Genomic DNA, 21,133 nt, shown 5'->3' with positions numbered 1-21,133 from the left:
TTCTATCCATGGAGTCCCTGAGTGGGGAAACAGTGAATATTAAAGCCAAGTCAAAGTCCATTATCAGGTGTTGATTCAAATGTCAGGTAGATCAAGCACTATGCCAAGTCTAAAGTCTGGAATTGAGATGCAGAAACAGCTTTCACCAAGAGCAGTCAGGAATTGGTGAGATTTCTCAAAGAGCACTGCTGAGAAGAGCCTTAGAACATTTAGAACTCACCTTTATTAGTGCGCGGGTTACGTATGAGTTGGTCAGGTTTGTAAGTCTAGAAGTAGGGTAGACATCTCTGTATCACAGAGTATTTATATTCCCTAAAACTTACAGGTTATATAAATGATAAATAACACACTAGCAAAATTTTCATTGGTGTGTTTAGAAGCTTTCTGTTCAGAGCTCAGAGTAATTAAGGCGTGTAAATCTCATAACAAGAAAACAAAATAATGTTACCTGGATTTTATTATATCCTAGGAAGAGTTTCTCTAGTTTTACCAAAGGCTGTAATTTGCTCAGCTCTCGAAGTCTGTTTTCCTCCAGGTGTAGCGCCATCAGAGAGCTTGGCTTAGCAAAGGCACTGTCATTAAATGCTCTGATGCGGTTATGGTCCACTACCAGTTCCTGAAGGACTACTAAATTGTCAAGCCCTTCAACTTGACTGATTTCATTCCCTGAAAAAAGATAATCATGATATGTCAAGTAAGCTCAAGCTTCCTGAATTAAATTTTATCTTCATTTAAATATTTTTAATCAAATGATTATTTTTAAGCAATGAAAAAGCACATGCTGTATTTCTATGTAAATAATGCATGCCATCTACATTTTCCAACCGTGCCCTCCTCTGAGTGGGATTCTCATAAGCTTTGCTAATTTTTTTTGCATGTTGCTATACAAAATTAGCATAGCATGTTTACTAAAATACCCTGCAGGGAGGTTGGGGAGAGGGCGAGGCTGGCAAACAAATGTAGAAGGTGCATGTTATTTGCTTAAAAATACAATATTTCCAAGGACAAATGGAACTGTAACTTATAGGAAAGTAGTAGCAACATCAATTAATATTTGGTAAAACTTCTCATCTGTGTATGAAAGATCAGGATGTGAGATACACAACGTACTGAATTGATCCACTCTCTCTTTTCAGTGATTAAGTGCCAAAATAGTTGATATTGACAAAAGAAGATCTATAAAAGTCCTGCAAAAGATTTGTTTCCTGGGTATATCTGATTATTCTAAAAGGTGTAGAACTTATTTCATAAAATAAGGTAATTTGTTGGGTTGTTAAGTTGGAAGAATTTCTATTAATCATGGTGCTCTTTCTTCAACATAATTTTGCACTGGAATCATGTTAAACAAATGAGACTTCATATTATTCTTTAAAGACCTACTGCCTTATTTTATAATGTATGATTTCTCTTCACTACATTAATCAGTAGTTTCATAAATACTAATGACAATTTATATGAGGATACTTGAGTTTACAAATGCTATGAGAATCTCAAAATAAGACAGAAAAAAAAAAAAAAAAACAACCCAGTGCTGTCCAGTCGATTCCGACTCATAGCGACCTTATAGGACAGAGTAGAACTGCCCCATAGAGTTTCCAAGGAGCGCCTGGTGGATTCAAACTGCCAAAGAAGACAGAGAAAATATTATTATCTTTTTTTGATGACCAGAAAATTGAGTGGCAGAGAAGTGAAATTACTGGATCAAAGACATAAAAGTGGCAACACCAGGCCTATCTTAAATCTCTTCCATTTTAATTTCAGTGCTCTTTCTACTGTGCCATACTGCATTTCCTTCCATATTCATCCTCCTATGTGACATGTGATCTCACAATCTTGGAATTTTCCTCCTTGAAATTTAACACAGTTCATCAAATTTAAGACACCAACAATTGTGAGATGGGCTAATAGTTCATGTATACTAAGAAAGAAAAGAAAACCCTGCTGGGTAAACCATACATGCCATCAATTAAGACACCAGATTTTAGACACATTAAAGTATGAAAAGTGGGTATCTCAGAACTAATGAAATAAGGTAAATCTGCCACATTCTTTTGCTCTATCCTTATAGGAAAATTGATAACAGCTTAAGACAATCTTCAATAAAATTGGCCACGTAACTAAATCACAGACTTTGAAACCAGTATCAGTGCCTTAGAAGTTTATTAAAGTCAGATTGAGAAAAATGACTCAGTTGTGCTAATATATTACTTTCATGAAACTACGCATTCTGAATGCTACTTTTAACAATTAAAGATAGGTAATTTTTTTTTTTTTAGGCATAGTGGTATAGAAGCCATATGGGTTTTAGCTTCAAGTGCTGAATAGTGTGTACAGTAGCATATTTTTGGTCATTATTCATTTTAGAATGTCAACTATACACATTTAAGAAAGAAACACAACCTTGCCTGCTGAAAGTGAAGAGGACTCGAAGAACGTACTGATGAAGATCAAAGACCACAGCCTTCGGTATGGATTATACCTCACAACTAGACCAATAAGCAACATCATGATAAATGGAGAAAAGAGTAAAGTTGTCGAGGATTTCGTTTTACTTGGATCCACAATCAATACCCATGGAAACAGCAGTCAAGAAATCAAATGATGTATTACATTGGGCAAATCTGCTGCAAAAGACCTCTTCAAAATGTCGAAAAGCAAAGATGTCACTTTGAGGACTAAGGTATGCTGGATCCAAGTCATGGTATTTTCAATCACCTTATATGCATGTGGAAGCTGGACAATGAATAAGAAGACAGATGAAGAATTGGTGCCTTTGAATTATGGTGTTGGCAAAAAATACTGAATATACCGTGGACTGCCAGAAGAACAAACAAGTCTGTCTTGGAAGAAGTATAGCCCCAATGCTCCTTAGAAGGATTGCAAGACTTCATCTCACATACTTTGGACATGTTATCAGGAGGGACCAGTCCCCTGGAGAAGAACATCACGCTTGGTAAAGTTGAGGGTCAGTGAAAAAGAGGAAGACCCTCAGTGAGATGGACTGACACAGTGGCTGCAACAATGGGCTCAAACACAGCAACGACTGTGAGGATGGCACAGGACCAGGCAACGTTTTGTTCTGTTGGACATAGGGTCGCTGTGAGCCAGAATTCACTCCACGACATATAACCACAGCAACAATAACAAGAAAGAAACCCCAAAACAACTAAGCTGAATGTGACTTTAGGGCTATTACATTTCTATAACTAAAGCATTTATCATTGTTTGAAAACCTCCCACTTATTTAAGTAAATTTTTAGATAACTGTGACTTTTAATCCTAAGCATTCTCACTTAACCTCCTGTATTCCTGCTCCACCTTCACCAGACTCCATCTTCCTGACCCTCCATCAAATTTAACACAATAGCTGAAATGTAGGTCTATAAGTTCCTTCATAAGGAGCTCTGGTGGCTCAGTGGTTAAGCACTCAGCTGCTAACCCAAAGGTTAGCAGTTCAAATTCACCAGCCACTCCAGGGGGAAAGACATGGCAGTCTACGTCTGTAAAGATTATAGCCTTGGAAACCCTGAAACTTGCTCTTGAATGTAGAGTAGCTAAAGTGAATGGAGGAAATGATGGCATAAAAGAGCTGAACCCAAGATTTCAAGGGGTGGCTTGAGAAGACAAAGTAAACTATTATGTTGAAATGTGCAAAAGACCTGGAGTAGAAAACCAAAAGGGAAGAACATGCTTGGCGTTTCTCAAGCTGAAAGAGCTGAAGAAAAAATTCAAGCCTCGAGTTGCAATAGTGAAGGTTCTATGGGCAAAAAATTGAACAATGTAGGAAGCATCAAAAGAAGATGGAAGGAATATACAGAGTCACTACCAAAAAGAATTGGCTGATATTCAACCATTTCAGGATACAGCATATGATCAAGAACTGAAGGAAGGAGTCCAAGCTGCACTGAAGGCACTGGAGAAAAACAAGGCTCCAGGAATTAATAGAATACCAACCGAGATGTTTCAACAAACAGATGCAATAGTGTAAGCACTCACTCATCCATGCCAAGAAATTTGGAAGACAGCTACCTGGTCAACCAACTGGAAGAGATCCGTACTTGTGCACTTTCCAAAGAAAGGTGATACAACAGAACGTGGGAATTATTGAACAGTATCATTAATACTGGCAGTCCCCGGGTTACAAACAAGGGCATTTCCAAGCCTGTCTTTAAGTCGAATTTGTACGTAAGTCAGAACAGTTAGGTATGGTTTGTATCTAATGCCAGCTAGTCAATTGGTATTTTGTCAATTCCTGGAGCCTTATTTTTCACCAGAAACTTTGGTGGTGTACTGGTAAGAGCTATGGCTGCTAACCAAAAGGTTGGCAGTTCAAATCCACCAGGCGCTCCTTGGAAACCCTACATGGCAGTTCTACTTTGTCCTTTAGGGTCACCATAAGTCAGAATCAACTGAAGGGCAATGGGTTTTGCTTGGGTTGTTTTTCACCAATGTGAAAAACAAGTAGCTAAAGCGAATGGAAGAAATGATGAAGTAAAAGAACTGAACAGAAGATTTTAAAGGGTGGCTCAAGAAACAAAGTAATAGCTAAAGGGAAAAGCAGTTAAAGCTAATGGAAGAAATAATGAAGTAAAATGGCTGAACAAAAGATTTCAAAGGACACCTAACAAAGACAACGACAATCTCCCTCATGGACCTTGACATCACCTCATCTTTCATGGCCTACACTTCTGTATTTCCCAAATGCCACATAAGGTTGCTGTGACCATTAAATGTGAAAATGTACACAAACACCTTGCTCAATGACTAGTTTGGTCGGCACTCAATAACTGATAGCCATTACAGTAAATAACCTTACTTCCTGCCTAAGGCTGCCCCACTCTGATTTGCCACTCTAGTCATGGCAACAGACACAGTCCTTCTTTACATTATTAGATGAAAACAGACCTTCCACAGTTAGGTTATTTGTTCTTTCTTAGGTCAATAAATCTTTTAAAAGATCTATCATTGCTATGCTCATTTTCTTGTTCTTTTAAGGCTAAGTATCCATGCCCTTGACCCAATTCACAAGTACCTTTGACAGGCAAAAAGAGACATTAAAAATGAAAAAAAAAAACATGGTTTAGAAAAGCTGATCTCTCGTAACAATTTCGGGTTCAAGAAATACTTGTCAACTACTGTTTACTTTTTTGTTGTTTTTTTAGTTGGCCAAGATACAAAAGGAGCCCTGGGGGTACGGTGGTTAAGAGCTACGGCAGCTAACCAAAAGGTCGGCAGTTTGAATCCACCAGCTGCTCCTTGGAAACCTATAGGGCAGATCTACTCTGTCCTATTGGGTCATTATGAGTCAGAATCAAGGTGACAGCAATGGGTTTGGTTTTTTTGGTTTGGATGATATGAAAAGTAAATTATGATGTAATACTGCAGACAGTCCTAGAATGGTATATTTCCCTTCAAAAGCAGTTTTAAAAAATATGTGAATAACCCAAGAAAAACTCATTTCTTGATTACTAAAATATTTTTGCCAATGAATCTGTTTGAAGTGAATGTTGATGCTTTTACATCTGTTTATAATGAGAATAATAAGCAAATCAGTCTGTAATAATAAAGATTTATACAGTAACAGTATTGCTACTCACCCTGTAGAAACAGGAACTTTAAATTTCTTAGTCTGTTAAGCTGTAGCTGAATTAAATTACAAATTCCATTGTAGCCCAAATGAAGAACTTCTAAACTGTGCATTATTGGAGGCAAATCTTCACTGACCACTGTTTCTCTGAAATGCATAGGTAAGTCTGAGACCATAAACTTAATTTCAAACCAGCTGTATCATAAAAAGACATTCTGGTATGTACCTACTATAAGTTGAAGTTAAGAAAAAAAAAAAAATGAATTTACTAATAAATCAGAATTAACTACATAGTATATAGCTTCTTTGTATTCCACATAATAATCTTTTTTATTCTTTTAAAAATATTTGTATATGGTAAAAAAATAAGGAAACACAGAAGGAGTTAAAATGAAAAGCAATACTACCATAGCCAGGCAAAAAAAATAAAATGCATCCAGATTGGAAAAGAATAAGTGAAACTTTTTATTTGAAGATGACATGATCCTGTATTTAGAAAATCTTAAGGAATCCACCAAAAAACTACCTGAATAAATGAGTTCAGCAAGGTCACAGGGTAAAAGATTACAAAAGCCAGTTGCATTTCTATATGCTGACAACAGAAATTCTGAAAATTAAATTAAGGAAACACTTTTATTCATTATAATATCAAAAAGGTAAAATACTTCAGAATAAGTTTAACAAAAAATGTGTAAGATTTGTACACTGAAAACTATAAAACATTGCTGAGAGAAATTGAAGATCTAAATAAATTGGGAAATATTTACGGTTTATGAATTAGAAGGGTCATTAGTATTAAGATGGCAATTCTCTCCAAATTGATCAATAGAGTCAATGCAATCACTATTAAAAACCCAACAGACTTTTTTTTTTCAGAAAATGACAAACTGATACCAAAATTTATATGAAAATACAAAGAACCCAGGATAATCAAAACTATCTTGAAAAAGAACAAAGTTGGAGGACTTACAATCCCTGATTTTAAAATTTACTATAAAGCTACAGTAATCAAACCAGTGTGGTATGGGCAAAAAAAAAAAAAAAAGACACATACAGGTTAATGGAATAGAGCTGAGAACCCAGAAAGAAACTCTTTTATGATCAATTAATTTTGAACAAAGGTGCCAAAGGCAATTCAGAGGGGGAAAGGATAGTGTTTTAAACAAATGGTGCTGGGACAATTGGACAACCACATGTAGAAAGAATTTAGACCTCACACCTTATCTCACAATGTATACAAGAATTAAAACAAAATGGATTATAAACCTAAATGTAAGAACAAAAGCATAAAACATTCTGAAGAAAACACGGGAAAATCTTAGTTTTTGTTTTGTTTTACAATATGGTCATGGGATGGTGGAAGTAGGGGAAAAAAGCAATGACAAATGAATATTTTGAGTATCTTTTTATTTGTGAAGCTTATTTTTGACTTGTGGCTATTAAGTAGGCAGCTGGATGGTGCAAATTGTTAACAACTCAACTGCTAGCCGAGGCTGGCAGCTGGAACCCATCCAGAGGCACCCTCAAGACAGGTTTGGTGATCTGCTTCTGAGAGGTCACAGCCTGGAAAACCCTATGGAGAAGTTCTACTCTACACACATGGGATAACAACAACAAAGCTATTAACTATTAAATAAGCTAGACCTATGAACTAGAATGTTTCACTGCTATAATTAATGTGACTAATTGCTTTTGTAATTCCCAATCAAAATTATTTATAATTGTTAAAAAAAAAAAAAGTTACCTGTTTGTTTTTGAAGCTCCTTGCTGTCCATAACCACTTGAGGGGACTTTATGGTAGAGTAGTTGTCTGTTCGTTAAGTGAGTCTGAGGCGTTAGTCTGGGCATGATTGATTCAATATGATTATAGTTGAGGCATAATACCTACAGAGAGGATACCTTATTAATCAGACATTAAAATATAAGTGCTGCTATAATGCTCTTTGGTTTGAGATTATCAAATACTAGAAACTATTAAAAATAGCATGGATAAGATTTGGAATATATAACATGATTTCATAATTTGTTAGCATTACAAATGATGTGCAACCAGGGATATCATTGCTGATGTCAGATGGATCCTTGCTGAAAGCAGAGAATACCAGAAAGATGTTTGCCTTGTTTTATTGACTGTGCTAAGGCATTCGACTGTGTGGATCATAACAAATTATGGATAACATTGTGAAGAATGGGAATTCTGGAACACTTCACTGTGCTCATTAGGAATCTGATCAAGAGGCAGTCACTCAAACAGAACAAGAGGATACTGCATGGTTTAAGTCAGGAAAGGTATATGTCAGGGTTGTATCCTTTCACCATACCTATTCAATCTGTATGCTGAGCAAATAACCTGAGAAGCTGGACTATATGAAGAAGAACATGGCATCAGAATTGGAGGAAGACTTATTTACAACCTGCGTTATGCAGACGACACAACCCTGCTTGCTGAAAGCGAAGAGGGCTTGAAGCACTTACTGAAGAAGATCAAAGATCACAGCTTTCGGTATGGATTACACCTCAACACAAAGAAAACAAAAATCCTTACAACTGGACCAATAAGCAACATCATGATAAATGGAGAAAAGATTGAAGTTGTCAAGGATTTCATTTTACTTGGATCCACAATCAATACCCATGGAAGCAGCAGTCAAGAAATCAAAAGATACATGGCACTGGGCAAATCAGCTGCAAGAGATCTCTTTAAAGTGTTAAAAAGCAAAGATGTCACCTTGAGAACTAAGATGCCCTGACCTAAGCCACGGTGTTTTCAATTGCCTCATATGCATGCAAAAAGCTGGATGATGTATAAGAAAGACCAAAGAATTGACGCCTTTGAATTGTAGTGTTGGCGAGGGGTGCTGAATATACTATGGACCACCAAAAGAACGAAAAAATCTGTCTTGGAAGAAGTACAACCAGAATGCTCCTTGGAAGCAAGGATGGTGATACTGTGTCTCATATACTTTGGACGTGTTGTCAGGAGGGATAAGGCCCTGGAGAAGGACATCATGCTTGGTAAAGTAGAGGGTCGGCGAAAAAGAGGAAGATCCTCAACGAGATGGACTGGCATAGTGGCTGCAACAATGGGCTCAAGCATACCAACAATTGTGAGGATGGTGCAGGACCTGGCAGTGTTTCGCTCCATTGTGCATAGGGTCGCTATGAGTTGGAACTGATTCAAGGGCACCTAACAACATTACAAATGACGTAAGTTTTTATATGTTTGAATTTAGCTTTAAAAGATGTTTTTGTATTATTGGACATGCTGGGAAATTACATTTCAAATGAAATAATGATGGCCCTAGAAAGCTGTTCAATTTTCTCAGTGTGTACTCCTATTTCTCCAAGCCTGATACAGATGAAATATTTCTTAGTTGGAGGGACAACTATTTCCCTAGGTTAAAAGGCCTTAAAAAAAAAAAAAAAAGCCTTAGTAGTATACTAATACCCAGTGCCGTCGAGTCGATTCAGACTGACCAAGAAAAAAAGAAGATTCAAATTACCAGAATCAGAAATAAGAGGGAACATTACTACCGACTTTACAGAAATAAAAAGGATTTTAAAGGAATAATATGAACAATTGTATGCCAATAAGTTAGATAGCTGAGATGAAATGGAAAACTTCCTAGAAAGGTACAAACTACCAACTGACTCAAGAAGAAAAAGACAATCTGCATAGACCTATAAGAAATGAAGAGATCGAATCAGCAATAAAAAAAACTACCCATACAGAAAAGCTCAGGCCCAGATGGCTTCACCACTGAATACTACCAAACATTCAAAAAAGAATAAACAGCAATGCTTCATAAATCTTTCCAAAAATTAGAAGAGGACAAAACTTTCCAACTCATTTTATGAAGCCAGAATTACCCTGATGCCAAAGCAAGACAAAGCTATCGCAGGAAAACTACTGAACAATATCTCTTATGAATATAAACTCAAAAATCTTCAACAAAAGACTAACAAACTGAATCCAGCAATATATTAAAAAGAATTATGCACCACGATCAAGTGGGATTTATTCCAGGAATTCAATGCTGGTTTAATGTTGGAAAATAAATTAATGTAATAATATATCATATAAATAGAATAAAAAACAAAAACCACATGATCAGCTCAATACAGCAGTAAAAGCAACTGACAGAAATCCAACACTGTTTCATGATGAAAACACTCAGCATACTAGGAACAGAAAGGAACTTCCTTAGCCTGATAAAAAAAAAAAAAAATCCTACAGTTAACATCGTACTTAATGATGAAAGATTACATGCTTTCCCCAAAGATCAGGAACAAGACAAAGAATCCACTCTCCCTACTTCTATGGAATATTGTACTGGAGGTTCTAGCCTGGGCAATTAGCCAAGAAAGAGAAACAAAAGGTATTTACATTGGAAAGGAAGAAGTAAAACTCTGCTTGTAGATAACAGAAAATCCTCCAGAATTTACTAAAAAACTATTAGAACTAATAAATGAGTTCAACAAGATTGCAGAATATAAGATCAATATACTGATGCTGCTAGTATATAAACAAATGCCTCATGGGGTTTGTTTCCTTGGTTCAAAGACCTAGGGTCATTGTTTTGTGGGTCATTTCAGTCATTTGGCCTTATATTCTATTTCTGTGTCTGAAGTCTTAAAAGCTGCAAGTGGCCATCCAAAGTGTAACAGCTGGTCCCTGTTCACATCTGGAGCAGCTGAGAAAAGGAGAACCCGGTGTAGGAGGGACTAGACTCCATGTTTGATTGCCTCTATTAACAACTGTCTCCCTTGCCACAAGGCCAGAAGAATCTGATGGTGTCCTGCTACAATTATTGAACATTTTTGATCAAAGATTCTATGGAAGAATCCCGATCAAAAGGGGGAACCGAGAAATGGTTTTAATTCTCCTGAAATCCAGATTTCTGGATTTCTTGAAGGTTGGGGTAACCCACCCAGGATGTTGCACTTAGGTGTCCTTTCGAACCTTGAGCTTTGAAGAAAATGGTCTCCTAAAATTCACCTTTAAGTCAAACGATGGTCTAGACAAACTAGTAAAAACTGGTTTGGCTTAGGCTTTGGGTTCTTTTGAAGAATTATCTATGCGCAGTCAGTTTCGAGAAACAGAAACTCCAAGGTCAGGCTATAGGCTGTATTTTAGGGTAAATCGTTATTATGTAAACACTGTTCTGGCTCTGTTTCCCTGGCAAGGCTGATAAGATGTGGTATAAAAATTCTGATAGTTCTTTTCATCTTCAGAACATTTTTGACTCCCTAGTTGAAATGTTACCCTGATTTTTAATCATATATTAAGTAAACTTTGATCAATCTCTATTATTGGCTTAACATGATTTTTGTTTTAACAAATGAAAAGTAGAAATTGATGCTTAAATATTGTCTCATTCTAGCAATGTTATGTTCATCCATGAATACATAAATTACTTCAAAAAAAGCTACATACATTTCATTGAAATACTGTTTCAATAAAATTGTTTGCTAAGTATTTATTAAAATTTTAATATAGTCTGATCAACTGAGTAGTAATAATTTTAATGAAAACTCAATAAAAAGAATTTTTATTTTTCATACTTTAACATATACATACAAAAAAAATCAATATACAAAAATCAACCGTATTCCTATACATTTGCAATGAACAATCCAAAAATGAAATTAAGAAAAAAATTCTACTCAAAAAGAATACTTAGAAACAAATTTAACAAAGTATAAATCTAAAACTTATACTCTGAAAAATATAAAACAGTGTTGAAATTAATTGAAAAAGATCCAATAAATGGAAAAACATCTCATGTCTATGGATTAGAAACTCAACACTGTTAAGATAGGCATATTCCTCAAACTGTTCTACAGATGGGATTCCCAGGAGGCTTTTTTGTGGAAATTGAGAGGACAATTGTAAAATTCATGTGAAATTGTAAGGGGCAGAGAATAACCAAAACAATCCTGAAAAAGAATAAAGTAAGAGGACTCACTAATTCTCAGGTTCAAGATTTACTATGAAGAAGCCATATTCATGAGAGAGTGGTACTGGCACAAAGATCAACATATAGATCAATGGAATAGAACTGAGATTCAAGTAGTAAACCATACTCCTACGGTCAACTTATTTTCAACAAGTGTGCCAAAACCATTCAATGGGGGAAAAAATAATCTTTTCAAGAAATGGTGCTGAGTTAACTGGAGAGTCACACGCAAAAGAATGAAGTTAGACCCTTACTACATACCATATACAAAACTTAACTCAAAATGGATTAAAGACTAAGTGTAAAAACAAAAACTATAAAAGTCCCAGAAGAAAACTTAGGGTAAATATTCATGACCTTGGATTCTTATATATGATGTCAAAAGTTTGAGCAGCAACCACAAAAATAGATAAATTTAAACCTCATCAAAATAATAAAAAAAAACTTTCCTGCTTCAAAAGAGAAAATATTTGCAAATCATGTATTTGATTAGGGAACTGTATCTCAAATACTTAAAAAAAAAAAAAAAAAAACCCTTACAATTCAATAAAAAAAAAAAAATCCAATAAAAAAATGGGTCAAGGATCTGAATAGATGTTTCTCCAAAGAAGATACATGAATGGCCAATAAACATACAAAAAGATGCTCTACATTATTAATAATCAGGGAAATACAAATCAAAGCCACAATGAGATGCCCATTGTTGTTGTTAGTTATGGTTGATTCCAACTCATAGTGACCCCATGTGTGCTCCACAGGGTTTTCATGGTTGTGACCTTTCAGAGGCAGATTTCCAGGCCTCTCTTCTGAGGCACCACTGGGTGGATTCCAATCGCCAAGCTTCTGGTTAGCAGCTGAGGGGTTACCTGCTTGCACCACCCAGGGACTCTGAGATACCCATTAAAAAAGCCTGCTGCCATTGAGTCGATGCCAACTCATAGCGACCCTATAGGACAGAGTAGAACTGCCCCATAGGGTTTCCAAGGAGCGCCTGGTAGATTCAAACTGCCAACCTTTTGGTTAGTAGCCATTAGGATGGCTCAAATAAAAGTCAGATAATAACAAATGTTGACAAGTATATGAAGAAATCGGAGCCCTCATACAATGCTGGTAGAACTGCCCCATAGAGTTTACAAGGATCGCCTGGTGGATTTGAACTGCTGACCTTTTGGTTAGCAGATGTAGCAAACACTTCACCACCATTCCACACAATGCTGGTAAGAATGTAAAATAGTCTCATTGGAAAACAGACCAGCTGTTCCTGTGAATAAACACAGAGTTACCATATAACCCAGTAATTCTACTCCTATGTAGATACCCAAGAGAAATGAAAATCTATGTCCTCACAGAAATGGATGTTCATAACAGCATTATTCCTAACAGCCAAAAGGTGGAAACATCCCAATGCCTATCAACAAACGAATGGATAAACAAAATGTGGTATATCCATGTAACAGAGTTATTATTCAGTCACAAAACAAAGAAGGATTAATAACATGCTACAGCATGGGTGAACCTTGAAAACATTATGCTAAATCCTGTCACAAAGACTACCCAGTATATGATTCTACTCATATGAAAGTCAATAATAGGGAAATCTATAGAAACAGAAAGTAGATCAGTGATTGCTTAGGGCTGGGGGTGGAAGTGGGACAGGGAAGGTCAAAGGGAAGTGATGGCTAAAAGGTATGGGTTTTTTTTTTTTGGTTCTAAAATTGACTGTCGTGATGATTGCACACACCTGTGAATACTAAAAACCAGTTAACAGTGTACCTGAAATGGGTGAACTGTATGGCATATGGTTGAGTCAACGCAATAGGGCAGGAGACAACTAGGCTCCTTTGAAAACTTTGGCGTCCTCCAACTTCATTCCATACCTGGAAGCCTCCCATCCCACCTTGTACTGCAGAGTAGATTTACTGCAGTTAAGACAATTACATGAAACCAAGGGCAAGCCAAAATAACTTCAGGAGGTTTCGAAGGTAATGTTTTTCACGTTTAATTAAAAAAAAAAGACTAACTTCTTTTTAATGATATGGAAATACATTTTAATCCAAAGTAAAGACACTTAATTTGCATTGAAAAAGCTGGAAGAAAAAATGGATACTTGTGAGCAACTCACCTTCACGTTAGGCAGATAGATTAACCCACTGAAGGAGGTAAGGTTATTGTTCTGTAGATTCACATTAGACACATTACTGAACTGATCAACTGGAATCAAATCCACAGTTCTGAATTTAGAAAAAGCAAATATAGTTATCATTTTAAAAGAACTGGAAAAATATCGGAAATGTTAAGTCCCTCCATATGCAACCCCAAAGGCATTAAAAAAAAAAAAAAGGTATCTGGCAAATGCTATGAAAAATAATTGCCTTGATGTAACATGTATGGCTCAAATGACAGGCTAACCACGCAGTTTTTGAGCACATATGTAAGAAAATGTGGACACAGAATTTAATTGCTTGAAAATAATCATATCTGTTACCACATAAACAGAGCACTATTATAAAAGAAACTTATAAGATGGGAATCTTCAATTTCTTTCTAAATTCATATACGTATTCCTGAAACGGTAGTGAAATTGACATGGTCAGTCGTAAGGTTTTCATGTTATCAACTGCAGAGGATACATGTGAAAGAGATTAATTCTGATGTGCCAGGAAGGGATTAGAGGTGGGAAAGAAAAGCAGGCAAGAACTTGGAAAAGAAAGTTTTCTGTTGTTTTTCTTGAAAAACTTTTGTGGCATTCCACCTTATAAGGATGTTTTGGTAATAGCAGAATGCTTGATTCCTAGTTCATAGCTTCACAATGGTTTCACCTTCATTTGAGCATCACAGAGGTGCATATAGCTACATCTCCTTTCCCTATGATAGGATAGCCACTTACTTAAATGAATCCTATACGTGAGATAACAGTTATGACATACTTTTATCCACTAAATACATCATTCATTCAACATTTTCATTAGTGTTTCCAAAGTGCAGGCTACGTGCTTGGAAAGGCTACAACAGAGATGAGAAGACACTGTCTCTGCCCTCAAGAAGCCTCTAGTCTTGTGGGAGTCAGAAAAATTAAAATAAAAAAGGAAAATTGCAACAATAGAGTTAGAAAACCTATTTGGGAAGTCATCAATGACTTGACGGAGGAGAAGGATTTTGAAAGGAGACCTGAAGGATTTGTAGACATTTGTCAGGCAAATTAGGATGAAAGGCATTCCTGGCCATAGTGAGGAACTGCGTACACAAGCCAAGGGAGAAATATGAAATAGCATGTTGTAACTGAGACTGAACTAGAAGCAGTTCAGAATTTCTGGAGTATAAAGCGTTACAGAGCAGTAAAGGTAGGGTTCATAACAGATAAAAGGGAACTAAAGAGTCTTTTATGCCATATAAAGGAATTTTCAATGTTACTCAACAGACAATGGAAAGCCCCTGAACAATTCTGAGTAAGGATGTGATTTGATAAAACTTGCCTGTTAGAAAGAAGTAGGGATAATAGATGAGTTTCCGGGGGAAGGTTTATATGAGACAAAAGGCTAAAAGGTCACCAAAAAAGTTTCTACAATAGTTTACTCCCTGACCTTGGCCAATGGCAGTGATTATCAAGAGAAGGGGAAAATTTGAGACTTAACCCATGGGCTCTGTAGAACTTAGTGATTAACTGAAAATGGGGGACAGAGGAGAAAAACAAATAACTCCTAGATTTTTGACTTGGGCACCAGGAAGATGTTGTCTCTAGATGCTGAGTGTGGAACACAGGAAAACGAGCGGGGGAGGAGATCAAAGTGGAGTAGTGATAAGGCATGTTGAAATTGGTTGTAGTCTAATGATACATTCAGGTGAAGATATCTAGAGAGCAACTGGATATTTAAGTGAAAAGCTCAACTTTGGGATAGAGGTTATAAATCTGGGCATCATTCATTGTAATTTAAAAGAACGGCAAAAGAGAAGTTACTCCATGAAGAGTACAGAAGAAGAAGATAGGAAAGAAAAAAAAAAGAGAGAATTATAGGAGAAGAGAAAGGAAGACGAAAGAGGAGAGGGCTGAGGATAGAATTCTGAGAACATCAGAAGTTACGAATTGAAAAAGAACCTGAGAGACTTATAGAAAAATCAGGATCTGAAATTATAGGGAAAAAAGGAATAATAAGTATAAGGGGTCCCTGGGTGGTGCAAATAGTTAATACACTTGGCTGCTAACCAGAAGATTGGAGGTTTGAGTCTACCCAGAGGTGCCTTGGAAGAAAGGTCTGGTGATCTACTTGAAAAAATCATTCAGGCATTGAAAACCCTAGGGAGCACAGTTCTACTCTGCTACACATGGGATCACCATGTGTCAGAATCAAGTTGATGGCAACTGGTTTAATAAGTACAAGGAGAGAGGGGTCAGCATTGTTATGTGCCTCAGAGAGGTCAAGTTGGTTAAGAATTAAAAACCCACTGGATTTATTAACTACAGTGATGACATTCATGAGAAGGGTATCAGTAGAACGGTGGCAAGGGCAGGTGGATTGCATTGGATTAGAGTGATAAGATGTGAGGAAGCAAACTTAGTAAGTACAGTCTAATTTTAAAAGCTTGCTTGTGAAAGAAAAGAGAAATGCAAGGGCTGAGAAAGAGATCAATGACATCTGTAATTGCAGTTCACATAATAAAAATTATTAATGCATTTCAAAGGATGGTAAAGTTAGTATAAGATTTTGAAACAGAATAGATGATTTTCTGAAAATTACTGGTTGTATTTGGATAAGATGTATAAATGTATGAACCTTATAAAAGTGATAATAGTTACATGTTTACTTATCATGTCAAAAAACACATAATAAAAAGACCACACCTGATGGATGATGAAGTCCAATTTAGTTCTTGCATTTGGGTGAAGTTTGAATGTCCCTGTCGTTCTGCAATCATGTCGGAAGTAAGTCTGCCACCAAACAAATCTTTTGCAGTCTCAGTCTCTGGTGGTTCCTATATGAAGACATTTAGAAAGAGATGTCCTTTTTTACAGATGACTAAATCACATTAATTCTCCAGTTCCAGGACAAAATGGAGAGGGCTGGAGGGGGCTCACTTCACCCTATTCTTTCCACTGAGTAGAGTTAAAAGCCCTGGACATTATACAGAAAACAAACATAAGAAGACTGAACCAACCAAAACCCACTGCTGTCGAGTTGATTCCAACTCACAGCGACCCTATAGGACAGAGTAGAACTGCCCATTAGAGTTTCCAAGGAGCGTCTGGCAGGTTTGAACTGCCCACCTCTTGGTTAGCAGCCGTAGTACTTAACCACTACGCCACCAGGGACTGAAAGGTGCAGAAAAGAAGGCAGATCAGCTAGGTAACTTGGGACTGCGAAAATGACACAAAAATGAGGTCTCTGTTTTTTGTTTTATTTTTACCTCAGATATGCTGGAGAAGGTGGCACCCTAAAAATGTAAACAAGAGCAGAGGAAATAAAACAAAACAAAAAACCCAACTCATAAAAAAGTCTGCTCCCTCTATTCGAAATTTAGCAAGACACAAAAATGTTTAGACAATAAAAGCCCTATTCTAGCCAAACACTACATAAGAAACTGTGGCCCCAACCCCACTAGCAAAAGCAGAATGGGTAGCCCAGACATACACCTTTGCCAAGGTGTAACAAGGTGCCCCTCCGACACTGCCCTGCTGAGTGGGGAGCCTTCAGTAACACCCCCTCCAAGCAAATATTACAAGAGATCAAGTGGGTAGGCTGGACTTCCATCTGGTGGTAAGGAGGTGTCAGTGCAGCAGTAATGAGGCATTCCTGACCTTCCCACCCAGCAAGGATCAGGCAGCAGAGGACTATGGGAACATGAACTCCTACTCTAGCCTAACAGTAATGAGGCACACCCCCCCCCCCCAGGGTATCAACAATGAGTGGAAAACTTGGAACTCTGACAGCAACAAAGTGGCGCCCCATTTTTGCACCGGTGCAAAGTCAGAGGAGGCTTGTTAAAATAGAAGGTTCAAATAGGATCCGTGGTCTCATGTCCAGAATACAACTGAAAATAACTCGCCATACCAAGAACTGGAAAAATCTCAACTTGAATGAAAAAAGTCTATTAACAAACACTAATACCAAAATGACTCAGATGTTAGAATTAACATACATTTACATCCCAAACACTATATTATATTGCTCTTTTTTAGTTTCTGTGGCTTATTTTCTTCTTCACATTTACTATATGAAAGTATTAAAGTCTCACTCAGATTTCTGTATTTTCTCTACTTTCTTGCTCTTATAATAGCCTCCTATGGGTCTTCCCTCTATCACTGTAAACACTGCAGTTATATAAAATTTCTTAATACAGTTCTGAGTATGTTACTCTCTTACTCAAAAATCTTCAATGTTTTCCCATTACCTCTCATTTGAAGTCTATATTTCTCTCCTGACAAGACAAAGTCTTCATTACCCATTATTAATTAATATATTTGTGTTCTACAATTCCACAAAGAATTTGTGGCAGCTTACAGGAAACACATGTCTTAGTTATCAAGTGCTGCTGTAACAGAAATACTACAAGTGGGTGGCTTTAACAAACAGAAATTTATTTTCCCATAGTTTAGGAGCCTAGATGTCCGAATTGAGGGTACTGGCTCTAGAGGAAGGCTTTCTCTCTCTGTCGGCTCTGGAGGAAGGTCTTTGTCTCTTTTGAGCTTCTTTCTGCTCCTGGGGAATCTTCATGTGGCTTGGCATCTCTTTTTCCCTGCCCAGGCTTGCTACAAATAAATCTCTTTTATATCTTAAAAGAGTTTGACTCAAGATACACCCTACACTAATCCTGTCTCATTAACATAACAAAGAAAACCCATTCCCAAATGGAATTATGAACACAGACATAGAGGTAAGGATTTAAAAAACATATTTTTTGAGGTCACCGTTCAATCCATAACTCTCTACTTCTTGGCCCCCAAAATTCACGTCCTTGTAATGTGCAAGGAAACCCTGGTGGTGTAGTGGTTAAGAGTTCAGCTGCTAACCAAAAGTTTGGCAGTTTGAATCCACCAGATGCTCCCTGGAAACCCTATGGAGCAGTTCTACTCTGTCCTGTAGGGTTGCGATGAGTTGGGATCGACTAGATGGCAGCAGGTTTTTTTTTTTTTTTTTTGTCACATGATAAACACATTCACCCCATCACATCATCCCAAAGTCTTAAATCAATTCCAATTCCAAAATCTCATCTTTCGAATCATCTAAATCAAATATGGGTGAGACTTTTGGCATATTCCATCCTGAGAAAAAATTCCTCTCCATTGGTGAACCTGTGAAATCTAGACTGCAAGTTATCTTTTTCCAAAGCACAATGGTGGAACAGGCACAAGGTAGACATTTCCGTTACAAACAGGAGCAACTTGAGAGAAAGAAAGGACCAAGCAAGTCCAAAATCCAGCAGAAAAAATTACATTAGCTCCTAAGGCTTGAAAATAATCTTCTCTTCTCTGACACCATCTGGGCAGTGGCCTCCCCCTCCAGACACTGGGTGTTTCCCATGGCTTCTGGATTCTGGGTGGAGGCCCCTCAGTCTGGGACTTTAGCTTTTGCCTTCAGGCCTACTGGGATAACAACTCTGCTCCCTGAACTTTGGGCAGCCCTATTCTCTCTCCTAGTCCATTTGAGTGGTGACCTCACCTGCTGAGCCCTCAGATGCCCCATTCTTCTGCCCTTTGGGCATAGCATCCCTGGCCCCTAGCTTTGGGTGGTAGGTAGCTCCATTCTCCTGGCACATCTCAACAGCAGCTCCACATTCCAGAATTGAGTTGGTGAAGATCAGACTCTTTGAAACCTAGGCGGCTGTGGCCCCACCCTTTGAGATCCATGAGACCATGGCCCCACCATTTGAAACCAAGAAGGCCCTGCTTCCTGTGTTCCTTCCAACAGTGCTGCTGATGTTCAAGCTGCTCCAGGGATGGTACTTTTCTTTTCTTGGAGGATAAAAGACGTAGCTCCTTTGGTCTATTTCCTGCCTGTAGAATTCCAAGAGGCAGACAACATTCTTTCCCTTCATGCTTTCTCTGTTCCCTTCAGTGTAAGCTGATGGGTGTTCCGCTGTAGCAGTTGGTTAGATCCATCAGCCACGGGCTTAATCTCTTTAAGAAAAGGTTGTGTACCCACATCTTTGGTTAAAATTCTAGGACACATGTCCTTAGTTTATATGACAGAATTTTTCAAATCTTTAAGTTTTGTTTTCAATTTGCACAGTTCATTTTTAAGCCCATCTCTTTCCTTTTGTATTCTACTATAAGTGGCAAGGAGAAGCCACATGACCCCTTTAAGATCTTCCTTAGAAATTTCCTCAGCCAAATATCTAAGTCCATCACTTACAAGTTCTACCTTTCACCAAACTTTTGAACATAATTCAAACAAATTCTTTGCCACTGTGTAAAAAGCAATGTCTTTCCTCCACTGTCGAATCAGGTGTTCATCACTTCCTTTTAAAGTCTCACTAAGAAGCACAATTAATGTTCACATTTCTAGCAATATTCTGTTGCTGGTGCCATATGTATTCTCTAAGAGGACAGAGAGTTTCTCTATGGCCCTCCGCACTTCCTTCTGAGTCCTCGCCAGAACTGCCTTTGATATCCATAATTCTATGAACGGTCTCTTTAAGGTAATCTAGGCTTTTTATTAACAGGCACTTTAAAACTCTCCCAGCCTCTACCAATTACCCAATTCCAAAACAAGTCCCACATTGTAGCCATTTGTTAGAGCAGCATCCTCATTTCCCTGTACTAAATTCTGTCTTAGTTACCTAGTGCTGTTATAACAGAAATACTAGAAGTGGGTGGCTTTAACAAACAAAAATTTATTTTCTCATAGTTTAGGAGGCTGGAAGTCCGAATTCAGGGTGCTAGTTCTAGGGGAAGGCTTTCTGTCTCTGTTGGCTCTGGAGGAAGGTCCTTGTTTCTTCTGAGCTTCCGCTCCTGGGCAATCTTCATGTGGGTTGGCATCTCTCTTCCCCAGTCTCTGCTTGCTAACTTGCATTTAGTCTCTCTTTTGTCTCAAAAGAGATCAACTCAAGATACATCCTACACTAATCCAGTCTCATTAACATAATAAAGAAAACCCATTCCCAAATATGATTGTAAGCACAGATATAGGGGTTAGGATTTATAACACATATTTTGGAGGGGACACAATTCAATCCATAACAACATATAATCAATAGTAAAATATAAATCATAAATAAAGAAAAAGAAGACCAAGAACAATATAGGTTAGAATAGATCACATGGGATAAGTATAGGGGATAGGGATAGACAGACCAAAAGATCCTACTGGGCTTCTATTATTGAGCCATAAATTTCGCACTGAGCTGTTAGGTAGTTGTCTTAGTTATGTAGTGCTGCTATAACAGAAATACCAAAGTGGATGGCTTTAACAAACAGATTTATTCTTTTACAGTCTAGGAGTCTAGAAGTCTGAATTCAGGGCAACAACTCCTAGGGAAGGCTTTCTCTCTGTCGGCTCTGGGGAAAAGCCCTTGTCATCAATCTCCCCCTGACCTACGAGTTTCTTGGTGCAGGGATCCCATGTCCAAAGGACACGCTTTGCTCTCGGTACTT

General features: G+C 37.5%; 1 protein-coding gene across 1 annotated transcript in view; it reads right to left on the bottom strand.

Moving 5' to 3' along the window:
- LRRC9 (leucine rich repeat containing 9) overlaps positions 1-21,133 on the bottom strand; it is a 134,971-nt gene that overhangs the window by 15,830 nt on the left and 98,008 nt on the right. The window contains exons 23-27 of the mRNA XM_064292546.1: positions 16,385-16,515; positions 13,670-13,778; positions 7,332-7,471; positions 5,598-5,734; positions 449-666 (exon numbers count right to left, since the gene is read on the bottom strand). Of these exons, the coding sequence (XP_064148616.1) occupies positions 449-666; positions 5,598-5,734; positions 7,332-7,471; positions 13,670-13,778; positions 16,385-16,515 (735 nt within the window). The remainder of the gene's footprint in view (positions 1-448; positions 667-5,597; positions 5,735-7,331; positions 7,472-13,669; positions 13,779-16,384; positions 16,516-21,133) is intronic.

Source organism: Loxodonta africana, chromosome 10, assembly GCF_030014295.1.
Source record: "Loxodonta africana isolate mLoxAfr1 chromosome 10, mLoxAfr1.hap2, whole genome shotgun sequence".
NCBI classification, from domain to species: domain Eukaryota; kingdom Metazoa; phylum Chordata; class Mammalia; order Proboscidea; family Elephantidae; genus Loxodonta; species Loxodonta africana.
Note: the sequence above shows the minus strand (reverse complement) of the source record. Positions and strands in the feature narration are given on the sequence as shown.